This window comes from Hyaena hyaena, unplaced genomic scaffold, assembly GCF_003009895.1.
Source record: "Hyaena hyaena isolate Hyena2069 unplaced genomic scaffold, ASM300989v1 scaffold_774, whole genome shotgun sequence".
Lineage (NCBI taxonomy): Eukaryota > Metazoa > Chordata > Mammalia > Carnivora > Hyaenidae > Hyaena > Hyaena hyaena.
Genome location: NW_024081406.1, coordinates 480,033 through 502,564, shown reverse-complemented (window position 1 = coordinate 502,564; position 22,532 = coordinate 480,033). Strand labels below are relative to the sequence as shown.

The 22,532-nt window shown below is 36.6% G+C and overlaps 1 protein-coding gene across 1 annotated transcript in view; it reads right to left on the bottom strand.

Moving 5' to 3' along the window:
* Positions 1-22,532, bottom strand: part of NCAPG (non-SMC condensin I complex subunit G) — a 44,649-nt gene that overhangs the window by 3,877 nt on the left and 18,240 nt on the right. The window contains exons 9-17 of the mRNA XM_039218718.1: positions 22,139-22,262; positions 20,261-20,347; positions 19,534-19,713; positions 17,386-17,496; positions 13,670-13,789; positions 7,325-7,552; positions 3,715-3,896; positions 3,272-3,446; positions 385-546 (exon numbers count right to left, since the gene is read on the bottom strand). Of these exons, the coding sequence (XP_039074649.1) occupies positions 385-546; positions 3,272-3,446; positions 3,715-3,896; positions 7,325-7,552; positions 13,670-13,789; positions 17,386-17,496; positions 19,534-19,713; positions 20,261-20,347; positions 22,139-22,262 (1,369 nt within the window). The remainder of the gene's footprint in view (positions 1-384; positions 547-3,271; positions 3,447-3,714; positions 3,897-7,324; positions 7,553-13,669; positions 13,790-17,385; positions 17,497-19,533; positions 19,714-20,260; positions 20,348-22,138; positions 22,263-22,532) is intronic.

Sequence of the window (22,532 nt, the reverse complement as noted above, 5' to 3'; positions counted from 1 at the left end):
ATCATGCAGTTTAAAAACATTTTAGGGGCACCTGGGTGGCTCAGTCAGTTAAGTGTCTGACTTCTGCTCAGGTTATGATCTCACAGTTTGTGAATTCAAGTCCCATGTCGGGCTCTATGCTGGCAGCTCAGAGCCTGGAGCTTGGTTTGAATTCTGTGTCTCCCTCTCTCTTTGCCCCTCCCCTGGCTTATACTCTCTTACTCTCAAAAAGAAATAAACATTAAAAAAAACCATTTTAAAAATTCTATTAAATTTATGAAGGAAATATTACTTTAAATGGGCAAACACAATTTGCCAACATATGTATAATTTAATACAACCTCATAAAGTCTACTTTGATTAAAAAAATTTATACACATTAAGAGTAATTAGAAACTACCTTACCTCCAGAATCTCTTTCAACAGAATCAAAAGATCTTGAGCAAGATTGCTACTGAGTTCTAAAGAACTCAAGGCTTTCGTATAGACCCGAATTTCTGGCGAACATGGACATGTTAAGATCTCATTGCAAATTTTTATAGCCAAGTTGTCATGAACTGTTAAGGCCTAGAAAATCAAGAGAAAAAGCTTTGGAAATTGCAAATGGTACCATTATGATATACTTCCTACACATCTAACAAGCATTTCCAACTAATTATCTTGCCATAAGCCCAAATGCAAAATGTCTAACACCAAACTTAACGTATCCCTTGCAAACTGAACTCCTCCTCCTCCTCCTCCTCCTACACAGGATGCTGTGGTACAGGACTGAGACCTGCCCCTACACAACTGAAGCATTCATCCTCCAGCTACCATGAATTCTGGAGGCTAAAAGTTTCCACGCGCAGAACTGGTCTGAAGACGGTGGGGCTCTGCCACATTCTTAGTTCACACATCTGGTGGCTGGAAGATATAGAGGGGTAACAGCCCAGCCTTGTCTCAATTCTGGACAACTCAAAGGACTATCCTAGTTCTAGAACTCCCTATGGGATGAGCTGGGATTTTCAGACTGCATGACAGTTCAACTTCTTCCTCTGCCCCAACCTACTTCCCTCACTCTCCCATTAAAAGATGTCAATACTTTCTTCGAGGTCTTCTGTAACCCATACTATACTGGGTTACCTGGGACTCCATCTTCCTTGCCTCTCCAAGCTCTTTCTTCATGACTTTTATACCCATAATCTTTTTCCACGTCAGCTTCTACTATTCTTTCTACTTTTCTATTGCTGCTATTATTCTTTTTCTGTAAGCTTTTATCTCTTAGGTATATAGATTTCCAACTGCTCTCTTTGATAATATTCTATTATTCTTGCCAGTTCACCTTATGTAACAATACTGACGACCAAATTCATCTTTCTATTAGGTAACTTTCATCCCATTAAGCCTTTCAATATATACTGTGCACTGTTACAGCAAACACAGCCAACTCCAAATTCCCAACCTTAGTGTTCTGCCCTCGACAGGGCCATTCATTAGCTCCTTAGGCAGAATGAGTCACCCATAGTTCCCCTGCAGGACTTGCAAAACCAGCTGCATTCCATCCCTCCTACCGAAAGTCTTTTTCTCTCTACCCAAACCACTCCCCAAATCTCAACAAGCCTTAACTGAATTTTACTAGTAATGCTATGCTCATCACCCCTAAAACCCCACCTTCTTCTAAAGTCCTAAAGCATTTAGAGCTCTATCACCCACCCTTATTATATTTTGCCTTAATATTATCTGTAATCTTCTTTCCAATCACATGTAACATAATGACTTGAAAGGAGTATGCAGATATTAAATATCAATTAAAATAAAAAAGCAATACTTTCAACTTAATTAGCTGGAATCTGAAATCATTAATAACACTGATTTTCAATATGATGACAAGTTTGATTAAATGACTTATTAAAGGACTGGGACACCTGAGTGTTTCAGTCAGTTATGCATCTATCTGACTCTTGGTTTCAGCTCAGGTCATGATCTCACAGTTGGTGAGATGGAGCCCCACATCAGGCTTTATGCTGACCGCATCAAGCCTGCTTGGGATAGTCAGTCAGTCTCTCTCTCTCCCCTCATCTCCCTCCCTCCTCTGTTCACACTCTCTGTCTCATAATAAATAAACATTTTTAAAAAATGATATTAAAGAATTAAAAACCCAGCTTAAGTTTAATTTATGGGACAATTTGCAGTTAACTTAATATTCTTTGAATTAAAAACAAATACAGGGGAGACTGTGTGGCTCAGTCAGTTGAGCATCTGACTCTTGATTTCAGCTCAGGTCATGATTCCAGGGTCATGACATCATGCCCCACATCAGGCTTGGGATTCTCTCTCCCTCTGCCCCTCTCCTCCGTTCACACTCTGTCTCTCTAAAAAAAATTTTTAATTTAAAATTAAAATTAATAAATAAAAATAAAAATAAACTTGAGGTGACCCTCATTCTTTCAATTCTTCTTCCCTGTCTCAGAAACATAGCAGATAAGCTTATGTTTGAAGACTCCATTTAAGTCCTAGATAAACAGGACTTTTTTCAGAATGTTTAACAGCCAGCACTACAGTGGTCAGGATGGGGTAGTGAGAGTGATGAAATTTTGGCGAATTCTTTTCAGTAGCAAAAATGTTAGCACTGATCACTTCTATCTTTATGGGATTATGACCACATTTCCCAAAAGGTCTTTTTTATCTTTATTTTTAAGTTTATTTATTCATTTTGAGAGAGACCGAGAAAGTGAATGGAGGAGGAGCGAAGAGACAGGGAAAGAATCCCAAGCAGGCTCCCCATTGTCAGCATGGAGCCTGATGCAGGGCTTGAACTCACGAAACAGGAGATCATGACCTGAGCCGAAACCAAGAGTTGGACGCTTAAAGACTGAGCCACCCAGGAACCCCAGCAAAAGGCCTTTTTCTTACTTTGTGTTATGTGCCACCATAATAGATATCTCTAGGGGTGCCTAGAGACCAGAAATCTCTAGGGGCGCCTGGGTGGCTCAGTTGGTTAAGCGTCTGACTTCAGCTCAGGTCATGATCTCCCAGTTCGTGGGTTCAAGCCCCACATCGGGCTCTGTGCTGTGAGCTCAGAGCCTGGAGCCTGCTTCAGACTCTGTGTCTCCTTGTCTCTCTGCCCCTCCCCTGCTCATTCTCTGCCTCTAAAAAACTAAATAAATGTTAAAAAAATTTTTTAAACAAAAGAAATCTCAAGATCAAAATGTGGCTTCTATGTCAAAGAACCTAAGAGAAAAGATTATTTTACCAAAAACAGTGACCTGCATGATAGTCATCATCCTTACCATCCACAGACAAACTTACCCACCTGATAATCTTGTGAATTCTTGGCCTGAGGATTTAATCCACTTGGTCTTGTCAAATCTACAAGTAACTCAGCAACATTAGTGACATCTATTTCAGCTAAGGGAGAAGATGCAGGGGCACTGGCCAGTGTTTGCAAAGTCGGAAGAAAGGCTTCTTCAAAACATTCCTGATTAGTCCTATTGAAAAACAATTTGAAAGTATATTGGCAGAGAAAAAGCATGTGATCCTCCAAAAAAATGCATAAAATTCACCCCATCAAGATATAGTATATTTTCATCTTGGAAAGAGAAATAATTCAGGTAAATAAAATCTAGGTAAGTGCTCCTCATTTTCATTACTAACCATTGAAGAAAAAGAACAACAAAATTGTATTACAGATATGACTCATGGGGAGCCTGAATTTAACTTCAAGTCAAATTCTGATTTATCACTATAACTAAATACCTGCTTGCATAAGCAAACATGGGGAAGAACACGCCTAGGCAATGTCGAAGTCGAACATCCTCTTCAGTCACAGGATTGTACCATAACAAGATAAGGCGAGAAAGAATCCTGCTGCTGACCAGAAGCCCTGAGAACATCAGCTTGGCTAGTCCTTCTGCAGCTCCTGTCCTGAGTTCAGACACCTAATAAAAATGACTTTTATTAAAAGAAATATTTTTATTTGTATTTCCTTTTTAAGCCTTACAGTGTACCTTGTCCTACAATATTTTTCTGTGAATTATCAACAAATCACTCATACTATGTATGTACTGGTGAAAGACACAAAAAGATTTTAGATCTCCCTTTTAGGTTAAGGCTATGTGACTAATAATTAGTGTAGCTAAGAAAACTTCAATTCCCTTAAAATTCTTTAGAAGAACCAAAAGGTCTTTTAAACACTGTGAAACCAAAATTCAAAACACTATGTATTACATGCTTATCATGATGTAAGATCTAGAAAACACTCAGTAATGATCCCTGCCATCAGCGGAAAATGGTGTGTAAATGGAAGCTCAGTGGTAGGAGTGGCACTGTGTTTGAATGAAGGGGAAATCTGAACAGGAAGTGTACTGGTGGAAAAGAAATTTCTAGAAAGAGTAAACAAAACAAACTTAGAGAAGAAAATGGAAAAGATATAGTGGTATTCAAATGGAAGTAAAAGTATAAAAGAGAGAGAAGAAAAAATATTAGCCTCTGACACTTCCCAGCTGCATGATCCTGTGCATATTAAGTTTGTAGCCCACTTTTTCCATATAAGAAAAGGATGTTTACAGCAGCATTATCAACAATACAATTATGGAAACAGTCCAAGGGTCCATTGACTGATGAATGGATAAAGAAGAGGTGGTATATATATTTGTACTCAACTGTAAAAAATAAAATCTTGCATTTGTAACAACATGGATGGATCTAGGAAGTATTATGCTAAGCGAAATAAGTTAGAGAAAGACAAACACTCATGTAAAATTTAAGAAACAAAACAAATAAAGGGAGGAAAAAAAAAAAGAAGGGGAGGTAAAACAAGAAACAGACTCTTAGCTATTCAGAACAAACTGATGGTGACCAGAGGGGAGGCTGGTGAGGGGAAAGGTTAAATAACCGATGGAGACTAAGGAGGGCACTTGTGATGAGCACCAGTTACTGTATGGAAGTGTTGAATAACTACAATGTACACCTGAAACTATTATTACTGTATGTAAACTAACTGGAATTTAGATAAAAACTTTAAAAAAATGTGCAGACGCACTGATATGACATTTTTCCAAAAACAACATAGAAATAGCCAACTGGAACATGAAAAAGTGCTTAACATCACTAATCATTGGGGAAATGCAAATCAAAACTATAATGTGGTATCACTTCACACTGTATGAATCAACAAAAAGACAAGAAATAAGTATTGGTGAGGATATAGAGAAAAGGAATGTTTTGTGCCCTTCTGGTGGGAATATAAATTGGTGCAGCCACTACAGAAAATATGAAGGTTCCTCAAAAATTAAAAATTTTTTTATCTATCATATGGTCAAGCAATTTCACTTCTTGGTGAAATTTTAACTATCACATGGTCAAGCAATTTCACTTCTTGGTACATATCCAAAGGAAATGCAAATAGAATCTCAAAGAGAAATCTGCACGCTCATGTTCACGTAGCATTATTTACAGTAGCCAAGATATGGAAACAACCTAAGTGTCCATCAATGGGTGAATGGATGAAGAAGATGTGGTATAGATGTATATACAACAGAATATATTTGAAGGTAAAAAAAAAAAAGGAAATCCTACCATCTGCAACATGGAGAGACCTTCAGGACACTGTGCTAAGTGAAATAGCCAGATAAAGATAAATACTGTATGGTATCACTTTATTTTTTTTTTATTTTTTTTATTTTTATTTATTTCTAGGATAGAGAGAGACAGCGTGAGCAAGGGAGGGTCAGAGAGAGAGGGAGACACAGACTCTGAAAACAGGCTCCAGGCTCTGAGCTGGCAGTCAGCACAGAGCCCGATGCGGGGCCCGAACCCACGAACCGCGAGATCACGACCTAAGCGAAAGTCGGACGCTTAACCGACTAAGCCACCCAGGCGCCCCTGGTATCACTTTATATGTAGAATCTTAAAAAAAAAAAAAGTCAAATCCATAGAAATAGAGTAGAAAAGTAGTTGCCAGGAAGGAAATAGAGACATTGGTAAAACCATACAAACTTTCAGCTATAAGCTCTTAAAAATAAGATTAAAAAATTCTGGAGACCTAATGTAAAACATGGTGACTACAGTTGATAACACTGTACTGTATAAATCAATTTTGCTACTAGGAGAGTAGAAATGTTCTCATATTCTAAATAAGTAAATAAATATGTGATTTGTTGGAAAGTGTTAGTTAACTAGATAGGGAGTAAATCATTAAAAAAAGATAACCAGTATGACCTAGTAAACCCCTCCTAAATATATACCCAAAAACCAGAAAACAAATACATGTCCAGGCCTGTTCACAACAGCACTATACACAATAGCCAAAATGTAGAAACAGCCCAAATATCTTTCAAGGGATGAATGGCTAAACAAAATGCGGTACATACATAAAACGATAGCTCGTTCTGCCATAAGAAGGAATAAAGTATTGACACAAGCTACAACATGGAGAAGCCTTCAAGACACAAAGTCATATACTATATAATTCCATTTATATGAAACATCTAGAGATGTCCAGAGAGACAAAATGCATATTGTTGACTGTCAGAAGCTGATATCAGGAAAAACAAGGAGCGGTTGCTCAATGTATCCAGTTTCCTTTTAGGATAATGAAAATGTTTTAAAAATTAGACAGAGGTGGCAGTTGCATTACATTGTGGATGTACTAAATGCCAATCAACTGTTTAAAATTGTTTATGAATTTGACCTCAATAAAAACTAAAAATTTTAAATTTATATATGTTGTAAAAATGTAGTTTAAGAGTACCTTAAGAAAAAGGATCTAATCCTATACCCTATCTCAGACCTTCCACTGACCCAATGTAAAATTACTTTAAATTATTTCTTAAGACTCTTGGGGGTAAAAGTTTAAGTTATAAATCACAAAGGTGGGGAAAAGGAAAAAGAAATAGAACCCCCTCTAATAGTCATTTTTGTTTATACTTCAAAACTCTGCAGGGGCACCTGGGTGACTCAGTTGGTTAAGATTCTGACTTTGGCTCAGGTCATCTCATGACTCCTGAGTTCGAGCCCCACATCAGGCTCTGTGCTGACAGTTCAGAGCCTGGAACCTGCTTCAGATTCTGTGTCTCCCTCTCTCTCTGATCCTCCTCAGCTTGCACTGTCTCTCTGTCTCTCTCTCAAAAATAAACAAACATTAAAACAAAAATTTAAGAAAAAATTAAAGAAACAACTCTGCATATGCAGTCTGAGGGTGAGAAACGAGGTCTATCAGTAATGGAAGTGGGACTTGATTATATTTAAAAGGCAAAAGTTTTCAATGTTGGTCAAATTTAAGCTTCAGCCTAAAAGAAATAAAGAGCATAAACATATACACAATAAAAAGAAATTTCATAATAACAGGGCTATGATTATTTCTTACCTCACTATCTAAGAAATCAGAAAGGAGTTTCAGAACATTCTTGGCTGTAGCAGTCTCTTCTTCAGCCTCTTCTAACTCTTGATCTCCATCAGAGTTTATTTCTGCATGTTCACTTTGAAGGACTTTGATTTTTTTAGTTTTAAAAGGTTCAATCCCAAATGTCATCAGTTGGTCAAAAATTGCCTTTAAAGCACTTATTTTTATTGTGACATCATCAATTTGCAAAACCTAAATTAAAACATCCCCCACCAAATAAAGTAAATTCAGTAAGCTTTTCAGTCTGTTTACGCTGCACAAAATTACTTTCCTAGTCTAATTTCAACAGTCAAGTCCACACGAAATACCATTTTTCAAACATCAAGATTTTCATTTTAAAATTATTTTTATTTGTATCATAACATTTTTCACATAAATAACATGAATAAAACTATTTATTTTAGAAAGTGAGAGAGAGAGTGCACGTGCACGTTGGGGAGAGGGGCAGAAGGAGAATCTTAAGCAGGCTCCACACTTAGTATGGAACCTGATGTGAGGCTCAATCCCACAACCCTGGAATCATGACCTAAGCCAAAATCAAGAGTCAGATGTTTAACAGAATGGGCCACCCAGGCGCCCCATACCCTAACATTCAGACTTCTATTTCAATCAGAAAAAGTTCACCTTCAGTACAAAAAGGCTTCCTAGAACTAGAGTCAAGCTGAATTATATTATTTGTTCCTTTTATTTGAAAATGAATGGGGGCACCTGGGTGGCTCCATTGGTTAAGCATCCAACTCTTGGTTTCTAGTTTTAGCTCAGGTCATGAGCTCATGGTTTAGGAGTTCAAGCCCTGCATGAGGCTCCATGCTGACAGTGCGGAGCCTACTTGGGATTCTCTCTCTCTCTTCCCCCTCACTTGCTTTCTTTGGCTCTCAAAATGAAACCTAAAAAAAAAAATTAAAAAAGTAAAGAATGAATATATTATATTCACTAGGATTTTTTTTAAAGATTGAGAAAAACAGCTCAATTACATTGAAATTGTTTTGGGCCATCTATTAAGACAAAAACATTACATTCTAAGCAATGAAAAGCATTCATTAAAAACATCAGTTTTCTTAGGACTCTTCTACATTATCAACCTTCACTAAAGATAAAATTTTCCCTTATTAGTTCAATAAATTCAGAATTCATTAAAAGTGAATTCAGTTCTCAATGAAATGGACTCCTTTATAAAAGGAGGTGAACCATAAAACCCAGCAGTTTGTAGGAGTCTCTCCTAAGAACACTGAATTCCTATATACCAAACTTCAAAGCCATGAAAAAGAGCCGAATATTTCTATTATGAAGAGATTTATTATATTCCTTGATGCACTTAAATTGTGAACACTGATAAATTATTTGGCTACATGGCTTAGCTTTCTTTTAGAATGAATGAAAATTATCTGCAAGTTGGTCAAGTTAGTGAACTAAGAAAATAGCTCAAAACTTTGTAAGAAATTTCAAGAATGTATCTATTATGGTAAAACCTACATATCTGCCAAAGCCAAATGTACTTTTCACGACTATTCTCTAGGAATTCTAAACATGCTACTCTTTCAACAGCAACTTAGTTTTCTTGCCCTTCTCAGTCCCTTACTGGCTAGCAATAGCTCTCAATGCTGAATATTTATCAAAGAAAGACTTTTTAAACAAAACAACTTCCTTCTCCTGCCTAACAAGTGTGTGTATATATGTCTTTAATTTTTATTACTAAAACTTGATTTTTTTAAAAAAACTGATTTCTTACTCCCAAACGACTGCTATTTTCTCTTAATCTAAAGTCGTCTAACAGTAGCCCTAAAAATAACTTTATAAACATAAACAATTGAATTTATTCAGTGGCTAACTACTTTTGATCATGAACCATTTTAAGGATCTGATAAGAGCTTAAAACCCCACCCCAGAAAAACATGCCAAAAAATACAGGCCAAATTATACATGTTTATTTATTTTACTGCATTTGAACCAGTTATCAATCAATAAACATTTATAGTTAACAAAAAATATCTATTTTTCAGGCAAATATTAATAGCTAGTCCTTGAAAAAAATTTAGAAATCACAGCTGTTTATATCTAAAAAAAAGGGCAAACTTTAATTCATGAAAACTTTAATTACATGACAAGGCTGCTATTCTGTTGACTAGTTTGATTTGGAAAAGAGTAAAATTGTGGAATGGTATTGAAAAGAAACATCAATTATCTTTCACACCGGTTTGATTTTGAAAATTCCTTTCCACCACAGAATATTACATATATAAGAACAAACAGTATTAAGCTCTCTCTGTCAAGTGGAAAGTGAGGTAGTATTAAATAACTTCCAGAGTGGTCCAGGCCACTCTTATGCATTATGTTCGTACTACATTTCTTTGGGCTAAAATGACCACAGCACTTATTAATATTATGCTACCAAAAATTAAAAGGATCAAAATCCACATTTCATCTTTAAAGGTTAAGTGAACTTAATTACCTTTCGGGAAAGTTCTATGGTATTTCCTTTGCTGCAATACTAGAAATTTTACATAACTATCTACCTTCAATCTCCTCTATCAGAGTTCTAGCCTGACCATAACTTACAATTTTCAGCAGCATTAATGGTATATAGATCTTAATGAATGCTTTATCCCATTTTTAGAGCAAAAATAAAATAAAATAAAATAAAATATTAACTAAGTAGACATAAATAAATCATTCACTATTAAACATTCTAATTAGATTTTTCTTCCACTTAAAAAAAAGTAATGACCAGAGATCAATCTAGTATTAGACCCATATTCTAGGAAGACAGGAAAGTAGAGAATTTATTGTACACTAATTTCTTAGCAAAACCTCTTTGAAAATATAGGATTTTACTCCCTGGGTACCTATAAAGCCATAAAATTTCACAATAATAAACAAGACTTTCTTGAGAATTACTAGAAGAATTACTGTTGCCAATACCGATGTAAAAGAATGACTTGCTATACATGGAGACTCATTCCGTATGTTGGAGCAAAACCAGATGTACAGCCAAGCACTTATAAATGATTCATCTGGACAAAGTACCAATATTTTTCTTTCCATTTCCTTGAGAAAGGAACTTCACATCATTTTAAAGATAATAGTGACAATGCAAGTTTCCAAAAGGATCTAACAATAACAAATTTTTCTGTGACAACAGTAGGTTAGGATGATAAATATAAACAAAACAGCAACAGTAATTTCATCACTGCACATTAAATAAATTGATCAGATGCCAAATGTTCCAAAAAAGGAAACTAAAATAAAACCCTGAAATTTCTTATGACTGCCTTTTGACATAAGTATGACTTTAATTTTCTTCCTTTGAATCAAGCCACAAACAATTTGACCATTTCCAGAACACATGACCTCCCCAAGTTCTAATTCTATGCTTTTTCTTCCCCCTGGTAATGTGACTGCAACACTAAAGAATGCCCCAAGATAAGGGTTTCTTGCTGAGGGAATAGTCTACTATTGGTGGAGTTTAGTCTTTTAAAATAATCTTCTCATGAAAATGATGATCTATGTTGTCACCTGTTATTTTCAAATTGAGCACACAAAGCATTCCCATTTACCTGAGGGCAAGCAATTTGCACTAAAATTCCTTGCAACTTTTTATACCATTTGGCAACACCAGATGCCACCATGAATCACATCATCTTTTTATATGGGAAATGGAGGGAGGGATATTTTTGAAGTTAAGCCAGGCCCAAATGTTAAAGACAGATGTCCAAAGGAGTTATAGTCCATTGGTATACTCTATTCCATCCCTTCTTGTCTACTCAATAGCACTCTAGCAATTGCCTTCTCTTCCCTATATTATCAATTTTTTCCTCTCAACTGGGCCATTGTCCTTAGTATTACAAACATACTGTAACTTTCTCAATCTTAAAAAAAATTAAAACCAAAAATCTCTTGGGGCGCCAAGGTGGCTCAGTCAGTTAAACGTCCAACTCTTGGGTTTCAGCTCAGGTCATAATCTCACGGTTCGTGGGATCCAGCCCTGCATCAGGCTCTGTGTTAACGGAGCAGGGCCTGCTTGGGATTCTCTCTCCCTCTCTCTGTACCTCCCCTGCTCACAGCCATGCTCTCTGTCTCTCTCAAAAAAACAAAACAAAACAACAAAAACTCTTCTTATCCCATTCCCCTCTCTTGCTATCTTCTCCTTTCTATTAGTCCTAACAAAAATAAAATCATGAAAGAGTAGTCTACACTGGCTATCCCCAATTCCTCTCCCATAATTCTCTCTCAGCCCACTCCAATAAAGCTTTGCCCTCCATATAAGCTATTCTCATGAAAGTCACCAAATATTTCCTTATTTGCACCAAATGGTCAATTATAAATCCCTATCAATCTGTCACCAGCAATGAACAGTTAGGTGATGTTAGCCTTTGTAAAATAACATCTTCACTTGCCTTCTAGGACATCACTCTCTCCCCTGACAGTCTACTTCACCTTAGTCTTTACTGGTTCCTCTTCATCTTCCCCTTCCTTAAATGTTACCTAAGTCTTAGGGAACTACAAAGTTGAGAATGCTACTCATTCTACATTCACCCCTCAGGTAACATCCAGTCTCTAAGTACTGGATACTATTATAAAGACTTAGATCCCTCTCTCCAGCTTGCATGTCCTCCTATCTCCAAGCTCACAACTGCCTATTTGACATATCCACTTGCAACTCAAACTTCAAACTTACCACACCCAAAATTGAACTCCTTATCTCATCCACCTGTCATAAAACTTGTTCCTCTGTTTTCCCCATCAAAGGAAAGGACAGGTCTATCTTTCCAATTATTTGGACTAAAATCTTCAATTTCCTTCTCTCATATGCCACACCAGATTCATCAGCAAATTCTATAGAGGTCATCTTCAAACTTAGATTACCAACATTTTTCAAGACCCCAGTAACCACTTGAACACTGGTCCAAGCCATCATCATCTCTCTCCTAGATTATAGCAATACCCTCCTTATGAGTATCTCTGCTTCCATACTTGTATCCCTACAGTTAATATTAGGGACCTGCAAACTATGGGCAAGAGGCCAAATCCAGTCTGCTGCCAGTTTTTGCACAGCCTTCAAGTTGAGAAGAGTCGCACATCTTTAAATGGTTAAAAAAATTTCATTACATATGAAAATTGTATGAAATTCAAATGTTAATGTCCATAAATAAATTTTTATAAAATTACAGCCACACGAATTCATTTATATATTGCCATGGCTGTTTTCATACCTGCACCACATAGTAGTACTTGAGACACATCACATGGCCTGCAGAGTAAAAAATATTTACTCTCTAGCCCTTTATAAAAAAGGTATGCCAACCCCTGGTCTACGCCAACAATATATCCAGTAAGATCATTATCCTGGACTCAAAATCTTCCAATTATTTACCACTGCATTCACTGTGAAGTCTGCAAGTCCCCAGAAGACATGTACGGCCTATTACTTGCAAACCCTTTCTCCTACCATTCTCCTCTTCGCTCAGTCTGGCCTAGCCACAGTTGCCCTGCTCCTTGAAAAGTCCTACTTCAGGGCCCCTCCCCCTGTTCCTCCCTCTCCTCAGAAACAACACACCCAGATATCTACATGGTTCATTCTCCAACTTTCCTGGCACTGGCCCAAATTTCAATTTATTTAGTCAGGTCTTTCTCAACCAAACAGATCCTTCTGCTGATTTCCACTCCTTACTCTCCTTCTTCGCTTTATTTTTTTCAACTGTTCATGTTTTTTTTCATTGTGCGTCTTCTCTTCTAAATTGTAAGCTCTATTAGGACAGCAAGTTTTATCTTGGTTTTTTTTTTTTAATTACCTTTTTTTTCCCCTAACCCTAAAATAATGCTGGGCATATCACAGTCAACAAAAATTTGCTATATTTTGGTATATTTAAAACATACCATAAATAATTGACATTTCATCTTTTCTCAACTTTAATAAGAAAGAGATCAAAAGATAAAAAATCAGAGTCCCTAGAGGCACCTGGATAGCTCAGTTAGTCATTCAACTTTGGTTCAGGTCCTGTTCTCGCGGTTCGTGGGTTCAAGCCCCGTGTCAGCCTCTGTGTTGACAGCTCAGAGCTTGGAGCCTGCTTTAGATGTTATGTCTCCTTCTCTCTGCCCCCCCCCACTCACAGTGTTTCTCTCTCTCTCTCTCTCAAAAATAAACAGACATTAAAAAAAAAAATCAGAGTCCCTAATAGTCATCCGTAATAGTCACTGTCATCAATATGCCCTGGAACAGATTAAATTTAGAGCACTCACAGTATCACAACAGATTCTGAATATTTATTTCCAGAAAATATAGTCAAGATTCTGTCACAAGATAAATCCTACCTGCAATAATAATACGAAGTGTTTACTTGCAAAATCCTGATTCTGTAGTCCACAGCATCCCAAGCATAAGACAGCCAGATTCCTTACTACAGGATGAACACTTACTATTCCAGGAAGAATCTAAAAGGAATTAGAAATTAAAATAATTTTGACCAGGACAAGAAATTTATAACAGTATTATTAAAAACATGATCAAAGAGGTAATTTCTATATGATTTCATAGATAGATCTACTTCTTATCCATATTGCCTAAGTCAATTTTCAGATTTAAAAACAAAGGTTAAGTATTAAATTGCTAAAACAGAAGAATATAACCAGAGTGAAATACAATCTAATCACAAGAAACCCCTCCTTTCACCTGCTAAAAGTGACTCAATGGTTTCCCAATGCTCATAGGACAAAGATAAAACTCCTTTACATGACATTGTCTCATTATCTGGTCTTTCTTAGTATCATCTTACACCATACTACTGCTTGCTCTTTGCTTAAAAATGGTCTGATTTTGAGGTCTTCCATTCAGTATTTTTCAACAGAAACATAATGTTAAGTCATAGGTCATTTTAAATTTTCTAGTAGGTACATTAAAAAGAAATATGTGAAACTAATTTTTATACATTTTACTGTTCTCAATATAATCAAAATATTAACATTACAACATTTAACCAATATTAAAAAATTGAGGGGGTGCCAGGGTAGCTCAGTTGGTTAAGCGTCCAACTCTTGATTTCAGCTCAGGTCATAATTGCATGGTTTGTGAGTTTGAGCCCTACATCAGGCTCCTCGCTTCCAGTGTGGTGCCTGCTTGGGATTCTCTCTCCCCCTCTCTTTCTGCCCCTCCCTCACTTGCTCTCTCTCTCTCTCAAAATATATAAACCTAAAAAAAAATTCAGATAATCTACATTGTGTTGTTTATACGAAGTCTTCAAAGACAAATGTATTTTGACACAGCACATTTCAGTTTGGACTAGTTGTTAATATCCACAGGTTTCTTTTTTTTTTTTTAATGTTTATTTTTGAGAGAGCAAGAAAGAGAGTGCATACAAGTGGGCAAGGGGCAGAGAAAGAACAGGACAGAGGTTATGAAGTGGGCTCTGCAATGATAGCAGATACCAGATGCAGGGCTTGAACTCACAACTCTGAGATCATGAACTGAGCTGAGGTTGGACACTTAACCAACTGAACCACCCAGGAGCCCCCAGCCACAGGTTTTTAAAAAAATTTTTTAATGTTTTATTTATTTCTGAGAGAGAGAGAGAGAGAGAAAGAGAGAGAGTGTGAGCAGGGGAGTATCAGAGAGAGAAGGAGACACAGAATCTGAAACAGGCTCCAAGCTCTGAGCTAGCTGTCAGCACAGAGCCCTACGCGGGACTTGAACCCACAAACCATGAATGAGATCATGACCTGAGCCAAAGTCGGACGCTTAACTGACTGAGCCACCCAGGCACCCCAGCCACAGGTTTTTAATAGCCACATGTAGCAGGCTGCAACCATATTGGAGACAGGAAATCTAGAACACTCTTCCCTCTCCTTTGCACATAGTTAGTGTCTACTCAAATATCAGATTACACTCACCTTCCCTGAATGGAGCAAATTCCATATTGTAAGTTCACATATGACCATACAGCTCTTCTTCATAGCAATTATGAATGGCAAAACCTTCCACTTGCTTATGATGTCACCTTCACTCGACCAGAAGATCCGTAAGGGCAGTCTATATGTTTTGCATACCATGTACACTCTATCACCGGCATTTAGTATATAGTAGATGTTCAATAAATAGTTGTTCAACTAATAACTTTATGATTTTAATTTTAATTTTTTTGAGAGAGAACGCACATGAGCAGGGGAGAGAGAAAGACAGAATCTTAAGCAGGCTCCGTGCTCAGCAGAGAGCTCAACAAAGGGCTCAATCCCACAACTATGGGATTGTGACCTGAGCCGAAATCAAGAGTCAGACACTCAACTGACTGAACTACCCAGGCACTCCTGATTTTTATTTTAAAAATGGTAATTTCACTAAAATATTATAACTCCTCTATCTAAATACCTTACTCATTTACATCCCTCTAGTTTCCTTCAATCTTTATTTTTAATGTTTATTAAACATTAAAAGAGTATGGGTAAGGGAAGGGCAGAGAACAGAGGGAGACACAGAATCCAAAGCAGGCTCCAGGCTCTGATGTGACAGCCTCAGCTGATGTGGGGCTTGAACTCATGAACCTTGAGATCATGACCCGAGCCAAAGCCAGACACTTAACCAAGTGAGCCACACAGGCGCCCCTTCCTTCAATCTTTAGACATAAATTGTCTTTGTACACTTAAAATCATTAGGAATATTCAACTTTGTGTTTTTTCTTCACTCAAAAGTGTGTATCTTTTCCAACATGTATAGTCTTCATATTTACTACTCCATAGTTTACCATTCTCTTGCCATAGGACCAGACATAAAGTATGCAAGTAGAACTTTAAAGCTACTACTTTACACTTAAGACATTTGCTCCACTAAGAATGAAACTAAATTTTAATGGTTTAGTAAAATCTACTTTTCATCGGAAGCTCTGTGTTGTCATAAACAATAACTGGCATCTTTACTGCATTTAGAAACTCATGACAATTCAGGGAACTAGATTTAAAAATTTTTTTTTAATTTTTAACTTTATTTTTGAGAGAGAGAGAGAGTAAGTTGGGGAGGGGTAGAGGTGGGGGACGGACAGAGGATCCGAAGCGGGCTGTGCTGACAGGGGTGTCTGGATGCAGGGCCGAACCCACAAACCACAAGATCATGACCTGAGGTAAAGTTAGACACTCAACCAAATGAGCTACCCAGGCACCCCAGAGAACTAGAGTTTAGATTACATCCAATGGATGTTTTTCATTAACCTCAAGTAAAATCAATTGAGTAAAATCCTGGAAGAGCCTGGATACATATATTTGCTTTGAATAAGTAACACTGGTAAGAATACCCTAGAGCTGAACTATGTAATACTGTCAAAACTAACTACATGTGGCTACTGAACACTTGGAATGCGACTAGTCCAGACTGAGATGTGCTATTAAGATTTAGTATGAAGAACTGAATGTAAAATATCTTTATAGTTTAATATTGAGCAAATGATGCCATTAAAATATTTGGGTGTACCGGGTTAAATGTATTAAAATTAATTTCACCTATTTCTTTTTAATTTTTAGATGTGGCTACTAGAAAATGTAAAGTTTCATGTGGTTTGCCTTATATTGCTACCAGACAATGTTTTTTTCCTAGAGTCTCACAGTATTTGTGTCCCTATGGTTAATAAAATGGAGATTCCCTATGAAAAACTACTTTAGTAAAAAGTCCTTTAAATATATAGGAAAAAAAACCAAATTCCTTTCAAAGAGCTCATAATGTATCAGTCTCAGACTTAAATATACCTGATGTGTTTCAGTATTTCCTCTTACTATTCAAAGAATGAAGATATTCTACATCTCCTTCTAGTATAATTTTTCAAACTTGTTAAAGAGTTAAGTATAACTTATATATGAGGTCTTTTATATATATTATCTTATTTTAATCTTTACAATATGAAGTAGCCACTATATAAATTTTTTTTTACCATTTATATTTATCACATGTTTAAGATGATCATCTTTTTATTCTTTTGAACCCCAAGGAACCTATCACTTAAAAAGTGAGGAAGGAGTGGGCTAAAATAAAGCCTCAAAGGCCACCAACATACCAAAGATTCAATGATGCCATTCATGGTTGCACCTATCCCTGTTGAAGTGGACATCTGCTTCAACAGTTCATAGCACAAAATAAGACACTTCTGTAGTGTTTCAGCATCATTCTAAAATGAAACAAAATATTCTGCATTAGTATCTTCTGCCCATCCCTTAAATGTTACTTTTTTAGGGCTTTGTCTAAGGCATATGGTCTCTATTGGCAATCTTACCCAACCATACAACTCCAATTACCATCCATGAGCTGACCCAGCCATTTCCTAAGTTTTAGAGTCATTTATACAGTTGCTACATTTCCTCTTGTATGTCCCACAGGCTTCTCAAACTCAAAATGTCCAAGAGAGAACTCAGCTATATACGTATCAAGCCTACATTACTATAACAGTCTTCAACTACTGTGCCTGCCTATGCTTTTATCACACTGCAATCTATTTTCTAAGATATAAATCTTATCCTAACACTTAAAACCTTTAGTGGTTCACCATGATCCTTGGCTAAGGCAGAAAATTTTAAATATTGCTTATACAATAACTTACAAGACCTAGTCCTTAATTTTTCCCTTACCTCTCTCCCCTCAATTCTCTAGTCAGGTGGACCTGAAGTTTTTAAACACAGCAGGTACTCTAACTTCTAGACCTTCATATATGCCATTCCATGGGCTTACAGGACTCCTTGGAAAACTCATCAAGAAGGACAATAGAGTACATTAAAAGCACAAATCTAAAGCCTGACTTGCCTGGGTTTGAATCCTGCCTCTACCATTTACCATCTGTGTAACTTTGGGCAAGTTACTTTTCCTCTATATAATGAAAATAGCACCAACTCCACAAGGTTATAGTGAGAATACTTGTGAAGTGTTTAAAAGCAGTGACTACCACAGAAAAAGCATCCTTTAACTGTTAGCTTACATTATTATTTTTATTCCAATGTCAAGTGAAAACATTTCCTCCCCTGGGGAAGCCAACAAGACTCAACCTGGATTAGATGTCTCTCCATAAAACCTCTATTAACCTCCCTGCCTAAACCATTTTATTATGCTATGCTAGAATTGTACTATAATAGATTTATAATCCTTAAATAGGACAAATGAACACAGAAAGTCAAAGCAAACTCAAGTTAAACAGATGATATTAATCATGAGAGACGATGTCTGTTCACAATTTCCCAATTCAGACCTGCACTTTGTATAGTTTTTGTTTACATTTTCATTTTTCACTTTAAATCTGTTCCTCAAATTAAAAACCCATAATGATCCATAGACTTTGTCAAACAAGATGCTAGCTATGAAAATAAAATGTAGGCATATTCAATGGGAAAGTGGGAGTGTTGGAACACGGATGTCTATAGCTAGAGAACTCAAGGATATGGCATAACTTACAAAATGCTCCTGAATAGTAAACTCTTTCCTATCCAGCATTCTCTTTGAGCACACTCCAATCAGCATTTACAAACTCAAAGTAAAATAATAAAGACATTTACTACAAAAGGCAAAATTCAAAAAGATCTCCTAAATGAAAGTTAATATCAAATATTATAGAACTGATATCATTCTATCTTCTATTAAAATGAAAAGTTTATTAAACACAACTAAGTTAAAAAAAATGACTGCTGAAACTAAACTTCAAATGTTACTGGAAAAAAAGTTTAGTATTTAACATAATAAAACTCTAGCTTTTTTTCAAAACAAAATTGTAGTTAAGCTTCATGTATAATAGTATGGTTACCATAGAAATTCTTTTCCTAGCTCAGAAAGGTCATGAGTCTTGCATGAAGGAGAGATGGATAGATGGATAGATGGATGCAATTCCTTTTACTAAAGCATTCAAACAAAACACACACACACACACACACACACACAGAAAAAACTAGAAGGTAAATTTCCTTAGCAAGGAGGAAAAGACTATAAACTCCAGATATTAGCATGAAAAGGGGGCAAATAAAATCCTAGTTATATTAATTAAAGCTAATTGAGGCCTTTCAAAGTCTAAAATAAAAACAAAAGGGAAAAATTATTTTCATGTTTATTCATGATACTGCTAAAAAAGCCCTCCAAAGTAAATATACTCCAGCAGTTTGAGTTAAAAAAGAAAATAAAGTGTAGTTGAGATAATAACTGAAGTTTAGTATGAAAAAATTATCTATACCTTCTCTATGTGAACTTCTTTGATTTCAAGTTGCTCTGTCTCTTTCAATAGCTTTATTCTGGCATCCTCTAATGCTTTTATTTCTTCTTTTAATTCTGACGCTTGATTAAAATCCTGTAAGTTAATGCAATTTTCCAAAGCTTCTTTTGCCTCAATCAGTTTAACTTTTATTTCAGCCATCTAAGGAAAGATAAAAATTGCTTTAACAAAAACTATTAATATAAAAATCTATACCAAACCGAAGAGTATTATTTCAAATCCCAACAACCCAAAAGTTAGGCAGAGTCAGGTATATACAAAAGGTTGTAGTCATCCTGAACCAGAGATAGGCAAATCTTTCAGGCTGCATAATCTGGTTACATTTTAGATACTCTTACAATTCAATAATCAATAATTTGACTCTGTGAGAACAATTCTGAAAAATGCAGCAAGAGGAAATAAAAGACTTGTACAACTATATTACACTCAAGCATTTCTTTAATTAATTTAATGTTTTTAACGTTTATTTATTTTTGAGAGAGAGAGACAGAGCATGAGCAGGGAAAGGGCAGAGAGGGAGGGAGACACAGGATTCAAAGCAGACTTCAGGCTCTGAGCTGTCAACACAGAGTCCAATGTGGGGCTCAAACCCACGGACTGTGAGATCATGACCTGAGCTGAAGCCGGACGTTTAACCAACTGAGCCATCCGTGCATCCCACCATTTCTTTAATTTAGAAGAAATTTACCTTGACTTCTTTCTTTCTTGCACTAGCCGGATCATCAACGCCAACTGTAACAATGGGCGCCCGAATCTCAGAGATAATTTCTGTAACCTGGTAAATTATAATTCAGAGTACACGATTTAACATATGCTCTATATCATAAAATGACACCAAATTTGCTACACAGAATTCCAAATAGTATCCACGATCTCCTAAAAAATAGAGCAAAACATACAAGTAAAAACAGTACACATTCTACCTTCTGGACAACTTGGGGGGAAAAATGACCAAAAAATATATCTAATTAAAAACTCTAAGATTGTGAGAAGGTAATCAAGCATATAGACACTGAAGATAAATTCTGTCATATAGTACTCAAAAAAATATAGTATCTAATCTTAAGCATCAAAACCTAAAAATTTCTGTCCACAATCCTCAATTCCCTTTTGCATAAATGACAGCATAACTGTAGACTTTTCCTTTCAGAGCCACTGGCTGATTTAGGAAAAGGCGACATCCCCAATGAAGGTGCTTAGGCAGATGTGGATAACCTAACTGGGAATGCTGTATGTCGTAGAAAGGATTTATGTGTAAGTAACTATAAGGAGGGGTTAAAAATGACAACTTCTGAATTAACTTGCAACTCAGAGATTGTATGAATTTATGAAAAACACTAATAGAGAGGTCTGTCTTTTTTGACTATCTCAAGAAAATACTTGGCAGGGCGCCTGGGTGGCTCAGTTGGTTAAGCGTCCAACTTCGTCTCAGGTCATGATCTCACCATTTGTGGGTTTGAGCCCCACTTTGTGCTCTGTGCTGACAGCTCAGAGCCTCCCACTCTCTCTGCCCCTTCATAAACATCTAAAAACTTAAAAAAAAAAATACTTGGCAATATTATAATAGATAACATTTGTTTTTGCATTTACCAAGCACTTCAGGAATACTATTTCATTGAACAAGAAAAGGTAGGTTTTGTTATTCTCATTGTGTACAAGTAATAGTAAATTAAATAACTTGCTCAAAGTCACAAGCCAGAAAGTATCACAAGGGATTTGAACTTAGGTATGAATAACTTGAACTCGCTATCAAAAACCCTAGTGACCGGGGCGCCTGGGTGGCTCAGTTGGTTAAGCATCTGACTTTGGCTCAGGTCATGATCTCACTGTTTGTGGGTTCAAGCCCCGCATTGGGCTCTGAGCTGACAGAGCCTGGAGCTGTTTCAGATCCTGTACCTCCCTCTCTCTGACCCTCCCCTGCTCATGCTGTCTCTCTCTGAAATAAATAAAAAACATTAAAAAAAAAAAACCCTAGTGACCAAGGTACATGTGTCACCTCTTCCCTAACCTGCTCTATTTCAAATTGATTCCACAAAATGATAGATATGCTAACAAAAGAAAGGAGAGAATTTTTTAAAATGTGCACGTGACTCAGTCAGTTGAGCATCTGACTTTGCCTTAGGTCACGATCTCACAGTTCGTGAGTTCAAGCCCAGCATCAGGCTGGCTCCTGCTATCAGTGTGAAGCCTGTCTGTGATCCTCTGTTCCCCTCTCTCTACTCCTCACCTGCTCACACTCTCTCTCTCAAAAATAAATTTAAGGGGCACCTGGGTGGCTCAGTTTGTGATCTGAAGCCCCACGTCAGCCTCCACACTGACAGTGTGGATGCAGCCTGCTCTCTGCCTCTGCCCCACTCTCTTTCTCAAAATAAATAAACTTTAAAAAATAAAGAAAATGTGTGTGGGAGAAAGGTTTGCTTTTAAGAAGTTTAAAACCTTAACAGATAAGACTAAAACAAAAACAAAGACAAATTGAGCAAAAAATACTGAAAAGAAAACAAGACAATCCTAAATATCACTGACCAAAACCTCTTAATCTTTATCAACAATGAAGAAAATTACTTACAATTTGTGTTCTCTTATTATCATCTATAACAATGCAGAGCAATCTCTCAACAAGAAAAGAAAGAAGGGATATTGGGGTTGTGGGTAGAGTAAGAATCTCCTGTAAAATAGCCAGCAGTCGTTTCCTGCATTTGAAAAGAACTATTTTAATTTAAATTTGACTTTAGAAACACATTTTATCTCTAACATTTCATTTATTCTGAAGACTTAATTGTATTTGTCTCTGTTCTTTTTTATCACTATAGGTACAAAAATATGTGTACCAGGGCACCTGGGTGGCTCAGTCAGTTAGTTAAGCTTCCAACTTCGGCTCACGTCATGATCTCAGGGTTTGTGAGTTTGAGCCCCACACCGGGCTCTGTGCTGACAGCTCAGAGCCTGGAGCCTGCTTCAGA